This window comes from Talpa occidentalis, unplaced genomic scaffold, assembly GCF_014898055.3.
Source record: "Talpa occidentalis isolate TD23 unplaced genomic scaffold, MPIMG_talOcc4v2.1 talOcc4.11, whole genome shotgun sequence".
Taxonomy (NCBI): Eukaryota; Metazoa; Chordata; class Mammalia; order Eulipotyphla; family Talpidae; genus Talpa; species Talpa occidentalis.
Window position 1 is genome coordinate 94,799,836 of NW_023601104.1, and position 8,935 is coordinate 94,808,770.

An 8,935-nucleotide genomic window follows, 5' to 3' on the forward strand; every position below is an offset into this window, starting at 1 on the left:
AGCTCGGCCTATGGCCACGCAGTCAGTCTGGTGGTGTCGGGAAGTGGGTTTGGGCCCTGGATGAATGTGAGTTCAGGTCCCCCTCTGCACTCACCTAAAGGGCTGGTGCACCGTGTCCTGGCGCCTGGGAGGGCCCCGGCGTGTCCCCAGGGAGTGGGAGGCACCCAGGTCTGAGACACCCACCCGCCCTGCATGAGCCTCTCCTCTCTGCCCTGCGGCCTGCGCCCGCGGGTCTGAGTGGCCGGTCCCCTTCGGGTGTCTGCATGTGGGGGCCCGGTGTCTGCACCTGCCCTTGCTTCCACCCTGCAGCCCCTGCTTCCCCTGCAGGCACTGCCCCCCTGCCAGAGTGCGCACAGTAGGTGCTTCTGAAACAAAACTGCTGCAGCAGGCAGTCCCCTTCAAGGAGGCAGGGAGGAGGGGTGGGTAGCTCCCCTTGAGTGAACCCAGAAAGGGGCCCCACCCACAACTGCCCCCTCCCCCCAAAGTGGAGTCTTCTCCTTGTCCTGCCCCTGCCCGTTTCCATTCAGCACCCCTCCAACAATGCTCCCACATATATTGCGGTGACCCTGAGGGGCCCCCAGCTTCTTAAGCAGGAACCCATAGGGAGATGGGATGGGAGAACGGGGGTGTCCCCGTTCCCCTTGCTGCCCGTCTCGGCCTGGCTGAGTTGGGCAGTGTGGCAATGACACCCCAGAGGGAGGCCTGGGGTGTGCTCAGGTCTCCAGACCTCGGCCTGTGACCCGGGTCCCCCAGCACGCTGTGGGGCCCTTTGGGGGCAGTTGGGATGGAAGGGGTATGCTGAGTGCTTGCAGCCCCCCTTTATTTCCTTCCCTTTGGATTCCAGTGATCCCACGGCAGGGAGCAGGCTGAGGCCCACACTGGGGGTGCGGGAGGATGCCTCCTCCCTGGCCCGAGGGTCCCTGTCAGGGGGCTGCAGGTGGGCCAGGCGTGCCCTCGAGGAGCATCCTGGCCGCCCTGCATGTTCCCCGGGCTGCAGGCCCAGCCACCCCAGAAGGTGGTTTCAGCTCCTCCCTCTTGGTGATGAAAACCTCAGAATTTCATTCTTCCAGGCACCACCAGGCAAATACCAGGATTTTTAATTTGGATTTAAGAGCCATTATGGTGCTTCATTTCCATGTGTCATTAGTCACGCTGCCCCTCGAGAGGCTCTCCCCGCCAGCTCTGTGGCTCGCTAATACAGTTCTGGAACACGCGAATACGTGTAACCGTCAGCGAGGGCCGGGGTGGGAACCGCAGCTGCTAATTAATAAAACCCGCTCCCCCCACACTCGCCTCCTCCCGAGCAGCGGTGGGGGAGGAGACGGCAGCCCCATGTACAGCAACCACCCAGGGCCGCACCTTGGCGCTGGGGCCGGACTGAGCCCCGAGCCCTGAGTGTAGACGGTGTGAAAACAGTGTAGACTTTAGTGGGTGACAAAGGGCAGTGCTGAATGTCTTGGCCCCTGGGGCTGGTCGCCCTGACTCCTGTTGGTCCCCAACAGGGTGGCCTACACCGGACCCCAGCTTGCGGTGGGTGTTCCTGCAGAGTGGTGCTGGGGGGCGGGGCAGCCCGGGCTTAGAGCTCTGCCTGTCAGAGGCCTGGCCAGGGCAGTGATTTTGTTTGGGAATTGGGGGTGGCCTCCTCCAGGGGGGATGGCCTAGGGAGACAGGGGTACCCTGGAGGGGTCTCACCCATGGAGGGATGAGTGAGTGTGGGTGGGGGCAGGGCTTCTCTGGATGCCTGGCAGCAAGGGACTGGACCCCACCAGCTGGCCAGGGCAGATGTGACCCCACAGCTCGCTGCCTCTGGTTGCCCCAGGCCCCCTGGCAAGACCGCCCACTTTCTGGGCCACCTTGAGAGGTGCTGGGGTGACCTTGGCTCACAGTCAGCCCCTCTGCAGACCTTGGGGCCAGTTCTCAGATACATGGGCAGGTCTTTGCACTGGCCAGTGAGGTGGGCACCTGGGTGGAGGTCTGCGGTCAGGATAGGGTGACCCAGGCCTGTGCTTTTACCCTCTGACAGCCTCCGGGAGCATCTTCCTGAACTCAGCCTGCCCAGGGCACCAGGTCTAGGCACCTGGAGACCCGGGGTCTGTGGGGGCTGGAGGACGGGGCCCAGGAGGAGGCAGAGGGCATTCCCTGGCCTGGCGTGGGACCCAGCTGTGGGGTCTGGGAGCAGAGGGATGAGGGTCTTGGGTGGGAGAGCTGGGTGCTCATTCACCCACTCACCCCCATGTTCAGCTGTCCACAAACTCATCAGGAGCAGAAGGGAGCCCTGCCTCTGGGCACTGACCCTCTGGTGGGGAGACAGAGGCTGATGATGGCAGTGAGGGCGGATGGGGTGTGAGTGGGCTGGCCCCCAGGAGGGCGCCTTGAGGGTGAGGGAGGGACCCTCGCTGGGCACAGTCTGGGCCTGCTGAGGGAGCTGCCCAGGGTTCTGACGGACTGCCTTGGCCCCTTGCCCCCAACCTCTGCCCCTGGTCCCCCCACCTCTGCCCCCTGGTGCCTCACCTGTGCCCCCTCTCCCCCTGCAGCAGGCAGGCCCCGGAGAGTACCGGACGCTGCGGAAAGGCTTCTCCCCGTACCACTCGGAGTCCCAGCTGGCGTCCCTGCCGCCCTCCTACCAGGACTCCCTGCAGAACGTAAGTCCCCCCCCCACCCCAGCACTGTCCTCGGGTGTGCCCCGTGTCTGGGATCCGGGGGCAGAGTCCCTGGAGGCCCAAGGTGCAGGCGTTGGGACCTGCCTGGGGACACATAGACAGCCCGTGGCCCAGTGGGCCGGGCCCTCCCTGCCAGCGCTGCCTCCAGGTGCGGCGAGGCCGGCAGGTCGAGGCTGGGGTCACGGCCGGGAGCCTGTCCTTCTCCCCCGGCTCTCAGGGAGGGAGGGGCTCTGAGGCTGAGGGTGGCAGAGGCGCTCGGGTTGGCGGCTTGGCAGCTTAACTTGCCTGTGGTTATCCAAGCTACCCGCGCGGCCGGGACGCCGACTCGCCCTGGGCGGAACGGGAGGGGCGGCGTGGGGCTGGCCTCTGGACGTGGGTGCCTGCTCGGCGCAGCTCTGGCGTCCCTGCTGTGTCGAGCCCTGCTGGGTCCTGGCCGTGGCCTCCCTGCCCCACCTGTGCAGACGGCGCCTGCGGCACGGCGGTCTCTGCATGCAGCGGCCGACCAGCCCCTGAGGGGGCACTTAGGGAGCAGAGGGGCGCCCAGCTGTCCAGCCTGCTCCCCCCATGCCCAAGGGGTCTTTGGGGAGCACCCGGCGGGCACAGTGCCGAGGCACACCATCCTTCTCCTGTATTTGCAGTGCCAGCGTCACTGATAGGACCTTAGGCACGTCTCACAGGCAGCCCCCAGAGGCTGGCTGGCTTGGAAAGTGCTGGACCACATGGCCTTTATGGCCACTCCTGGTTGCCCCGGAGCAGGTCCTGGGCTCCCTTACGGAGCAGGTTCCCTGAGTGCCCGTCTGAAAGGGGACATGAGGCCAAGCAGGTGCTTCCCAGCACCATGCGCATGTGGCTGTCGCCCCCTGCTGGCCATCAGGGGGAGAGCACCTGTCCAGTCTGGCCCCTCCTGTGGTCCATCCCACCCAGCACCCGGGATCCCTGTTTGGTTCCCCCACATTGCAGACCTGGACACAGGGTTCTATTGTCCAGATGAGATGAAGGCACAGAGTAGGGCAGGTCGTGCCAGCAGAACCTGGTCCAAGCCCAGCTTCTCGGGCCCCAGGGTTGTGGGCTCAGCGTGGTGTGGAGCCCGGAGCAGGCTGCGCTTGGGAGGCCCTGGGAGTGGGCCTGGGCTGGGCAGGTGGGGCCAGGAAAGGGGGCATGGCAGTCCACTGTGGAAGGTTCTGGGCCCCAGGGTCCACACAGCACCGCCTTGTCTGTGGACCCCAGGCTGAGGGTACCTTTAGTTGAGCCTACCTGGTCAGCTGGTCACTGCAGGGACCCCTGACCAGGAGGGTCCCCAAGGTGCCCTGGGAGCCCAGCACCCACTCTCCTGCCCATGCAGCCCCATGCCTGGGCGGGCGCTTTGGTCCTGGTGTTTCTGTCTGGCCTCCAGACTCACCCCTCGATGACCCCCTCCCCGCATCTCCTGAACCCCAGGCTCCTGCTGGTCCCAGGGCTCCTCCCTTGAGGCCTCTGTGAGCCCCTTCTGTGGGGTCCTGTGTCCCTTCTAACCTTGCTCTAAGGAGGGGTCCCCCTATAGACTGAGGCAGAAGCTCTGTCCCCCCATCTCCTGGGCCAGAGACCCTTGTGGGGGAAAAGTTGGGGAGGGGGCTCTGATACAGATGGGCAGGGAGTGGGGGGCTGAAGCCCCCCGACCTCCTGCCCTCAAGCTGACATGGAAGCGGCCAGCTTGATGCCAACAAATGTTTCCAGAATGAGGTGCCAGGAGGGTGGGGGCTTAGAGCGGAAAGAGACCAGCCCCAGCAGTGCGGGCGTTGTAGGGCACCCACCTCACCTGGGGGTGCTCTGACGTGGCAGCACTGAGGTTTGAGTCCAGGCCCCTCTGTCTAGGGTAGGTGGTCTTTGGGAGTCTGCCCTCTGATCTGTACCAGCATCTGCTGAAATGACAATGGGCCTTCTGGGTGGACTGTAGAGTAGCCGCCGCTGGGCACGTGGGGCCGGGTGTGTCCTGCCCTTCCTTGCCGTGGTCAGCTCAGCCCCCTCGTACTGCCCAGGTCTGGCTCCACAGAATCTTGTCCTCTCTGAGCCACTGGGCCCACCCGGGGCGCTGCATAGGACCAGCCAGGTGAGCTCAGCGGTGTGGTTCTCCCACAGGGTCCGGCCAGTGTGGTCCCCGAGCTGCCCTCGCCCCCCTCGGCTGGCTACAGCGCTGCGGGACAGAAGCCCGAGGCCGTCGTGCACGCCATGAAGGTGAGGGGCGGGCCCTGCCCTCTCCAGGCGCTCCCTCAGGGGCCCCCACACCCTGGCATCCCACGGGACCCAGGAACCTGGGACCCCACGTTTGCCCTTTCTGGGTCCCGGGGCAGCAGGTGGGGGCTGGGGGACTGTGACCCACATGGGGAGGGACTTTGGGGTGCTGGGTGGCAATATGCAGTAAGGAGCAGGCCTGGCCGGGTGTTCCCCAGGGAGCAGGATGGGCTGGGATGTCCCCTCCCCCACAGCCACATGCACACCCCACAGGCTCCCCCCTGTACAACATATATACCACCCACAAACCAACCCCCCCTGCTACCCCCGCCCACCACAGCACCCCCCATGCCCCATGTGCTCCAGAGGGCTTTGCGGCCTCCTTGGTGCCTCCGAAGCACAGTCTGGGGAGCCTGGCTGGGGTGACCCACTTGTCTGAGCATGGTCTCTGCCCACTTATCTGTGCTGCCCCCAGGGGCCCTGGCCTTAGCTCTGCCCCCTTCGGGGTCGGGAGGGCACTGTTTCCCTCACGTGTCCTCCACAGTGTCGCTGGGGTGAGGAGGGACGCAAAGGCCGGCTACCGTCGGGCGCCCACGCCGGAGCCAGACCCCGACCCCGCGGCTGGGGCTTCTTGGCTTCTGCTTGCAGCTGGGGAAGCTGAGGCTCGGGGTATCACCCGAGGCCACCCCTGGGGCTCTGCCCTGATCCAGGCCCGTCCTCTGCAGGTCCTGGAGGTGCACGAGAACCTGGACCGGCAACTCCAGGACAGCTGCGAGGAGGACCTGAGCGAGAAGGAGAAGGCCATTGTGCGCGAGATGTGCAACGTGAGCCCTGGGGGCCGGGCCAGGCCGGGCCTGCTGTGGGAGGGGCTGCTGATGGGAGGGGCTCTGGCCCAGGTTCACTTCCCCTTTTCCCCAAGAATGGGGTCCTCGGCCCCCACGCCCTGGGTCCCAGCTGGTGCCCCTGGCGGCCTGGGAGGGAGCCCCTCCTGCGATGAGCCGTGTCTTTGCCCCTTCGCGGGGGTGCCAGGGAGGTGCTGATCCTGGCCTTCTCTGGGTTGGGGTTTTCTGAACCCCTCTCCTCTGTGCCTCCCAGGGCCCCAGGGCCCACTGTAGGGCAGCGAGGCCGAGCCTGCGACCCAGCCGTGGCCCGCTCAGGATGGCAGGCCTGGTCGGGAGGGCGCACCTGCAAAGACTGGGGCTGCGTGTCTAGAGGCCTGTTTCCCCTCCTGGCCAGCGGGTTGCTGGAGGGCCCTGCACTCACCGCCTGCCCCCCCACAGGTGGTGTGGAGAAAGCTGGGGGACGCCGCCAGCTCCAAGCCCTCCATCCGGCAGCACCTGTCCGGTAACCAGTTCAAGGGGCCGGTGTAAGGCCTTCTCAGGGATGTGGACTGCCCGCCGGCCCGGGAGCGCAGACACGCCGCAGCTCCCTGGCCTGCGCCGAACTGTACATAGAGCGCTGCCGCCGCCCGGCCCGCGCCCCACCAGCAACCCGGGAGACGCTGCCGACTTCCCCGCGCCATGGCCAGTGGCAGCTGGACCTGCTGCAGGGACACCACTTCCCACCGACCCGCGGTGGCCTGACGCCACTCACCCCGCAGGGGTCCCCGAGTCGTGGACAAGGAAATTCTGTCTGTGGCAGGGTCCCCAGCCCCCCTGCTGCCGAGCTCTCGGTGTTAGATTTCGTGTCCCTCTGCCCCTCACACGCACACTCTCTGCCATGTCCCGCGTCTGCCAGGCTGCGCCCTGGCTCTTCCGGTCCCTCCTTCCTGCTCGTGCCCAGGCAGCTCCGTTCAGCGCTTCCCTGGCTGGCGAGCAACACAGGAGGCCCCCGTGGCAGGGTCTCGGGCTGAGCCAGGTGGGGAGCCTGGGCCAACACCGCGCCGGCGGTCAGCTGCCGCGGCCCCGGGGCCTGGCCCCACTCTGGGTCCCCGTGGACAGGGCTGCTGGCCTGGCTGGCAGGCGTCTACCCTCCTTGGAAGGACTGGCCCTAGCTCTAGGACCTTCTGCAGCTGAAGCTCTGGTGGAAAAATGAGGTCTCGGAGCCTCAGCCATGCCCCCGGTTCGAGGCCACCAGCCTTCTCTCGTGCACAGCCAGGAGCCGCTGGGGTGGGCCTGCTGGCTGGGCGGGCGGGAAAGCAGAGGCCCAGGCTGAGATCCGCTGCCTGGCTGCCTCACTGCAGTGGACAGTCACCTCTCCTCCGAGCCTTGTCCTCTACTACAGAGGGGAAGCCGAGGTCCCCCTCGCAGGGCACTGCGGATCGAGCAAGGCCTTCCGTGTGATGGCAGATCACGGGCTGCAGTCTGTGTGCGGGAACGAGGCCCAGGGCGGTAAATGGCCAGCAGCTCCCAGCACCTGAAGTGGCCTCCACTCACCCCTCAACCATCCCTGTGCCCCTGGTCCACCCGCCCTTGGGTCCTACACTCAGGGGAAAGGCTCCAGTCCTCACTGTGCCCAGGGGGAGTGGCGCTGGCACTGCTGACGGCGACAGGCATGCTCCCTCGCCCGTGGGGCGGGAGCGCGGTGCTCATTCGGGAGGGAGCTGGCCCTTGGGTCAGGTGGTCAGCAGGGTGGCGCCTGCAGCTGGGCGAACACCGTCAGTCCCAAGACTGGGTGACTCCTGCCCATCTGGAAAGAGCTGGAGGCATAGAGGTGATGCCTGCGGAGTAGCCCCAAGGGTCTGGGTTCTAGTTGGGTGGGGGCACGCCTAGGAACCGGTCTGTCATTTCTGGATCGGGCTGGCTTGGCCGCCACTGAAAATAAGCAATAAGTCAGGGCCCGGGGTCCGCAGCTCTCGCGCAGACAGGCCCAGCCAATGGGCCTTCCGCCTGGAGGTGAGTGACCCTGCCCCGACGCTGCCCGGTGTCCAGGTAGAGCGTGCCTGTGAGACCCCTCCTGCCTGCCGTGAGGCAGCAGCAGCTGGAGCAGATGCCCCCTCGCCCTTGCTTGCGCCCAGGCCAGCATTGCCCAGGCCGGCTTTCCAGGGCAGGAACGCACCATGGTGGGCACCTCACTGACATCATAGCTGGCAGTGCCTCTGGGCCCCGTCCTGGTGCCGTGCACCGCGGCAGCGGGAGCCCATGGGGGCTGGCGCAGGGCCGGGCGACGTGGGCATGGCAGGGTGACCGTGGCAGCCGCCCGCCCCGCGCCGTGGCCCTCAGCGCGCACAGTGGGCGGGGTGCTGAACTCGGTGTCCTTTCATAAAGGTCCCTTTCCGTTTCCAGCGCTCGGATTCTCGGTGTTGAAGCCCGCGTGACACCTATACTGTGGCTTCCGTTCCCACTGTGACGGCTCGCCCTCCAGCCTCACCCAGGTGGCCGAGCCCAGCCCGATGGGGCTCTGCTGAGCACATTTTCTAGGGTGGCACGTTTTTATCCAAAAGCTATTAGCTACACATCAGTGTTTAAAGAAGAAAAAGTGACCTTTCTTTTTTTTTTTCTTGAAAACTTGAGAGGAAACAAAATACATACTACTGATTTTTTTTTTTTTTTTAAAGAAACAGGATGCATGACTGCAGGCAGTAGAGGTGTCTATTTTTCATAAAGTGGGGGGAGTATTTGTGCTGCTTTCTGGGAATGGGCTGGAACGTCTGGTTTCTGTCGCCGGCGGGCAGCCACGCTCTGTCTTCTGGAGAACGTGACTGCCGGGCACCGCGCCTGCCCGCTCCCAGCGCCCACAGAGCTGGGATCCGGGGCCTCCTGGGCCCGTTTCTACCTTCATTTGAACCACTCTGATTTGGGGAGAGAAAGAAATAGAACTTTTTGATAGCGTGGTAAAACATTGATTTGAACTATTTTAGTAAAAGGAGTAACAGAGAAGATTGTGATAGTGTCTACTTTGCGCTAGATAATAAAGGCTCTTTGCAAGCCTGCGGCTGGGTGTGCGGTGCTTGTCTGTCGCGGGCAGGGGGATGTGGCCCTCGGGGCGGCTGGTGGAGACCACTGGCAGCTGCGTCTGAGGCCCGGCTAGGTCGGGGCCAGAAGGAAGGGCTTCGCAGCCGAGCCCGGTCTCACTCGGCCCACAGGGCCTCCGGCAGTCCGGAACTCGGGCCGCTCCTCGCAAGGACA

At 65.3% G+C, this 8,935-nt stretch overlaps 1 protein-coding gene across 1 annotated transcript in view; it reads left to right on the forward strand.

Annotated features, from left to right (window-relative positions):
* Positions 1–8,842, forward strand: part of CCDC85C (coiled-coil domain containing 85C) — a 56,912-nt gene extending 48,070 nt beyond the window's left edge. The window contains exons 3-6 of the mRNA XM_037503920.2: positions 2,535–2,642; positions 4,776–4,871; positions 5,594–5,692; positions 6,149–8,842. Of these exons, the coding sequence (XP_037359817.1) occupies positions 2,535–2,642; positions 4,776–4,871; positions 5,594–5,692; positions 6,149–6,238 (393 nt within the window). The 3' untranslated portion in view covers positions 6,239–8,842. The remainder of the gene's footprint in view (positions 1–2,534; positions 2,643–4,775; positions 4,872–5,593; positions 5,693–6,148) is intronic.
* Positions 8,843–8,935: the final 93 nt, after the last annotated feature.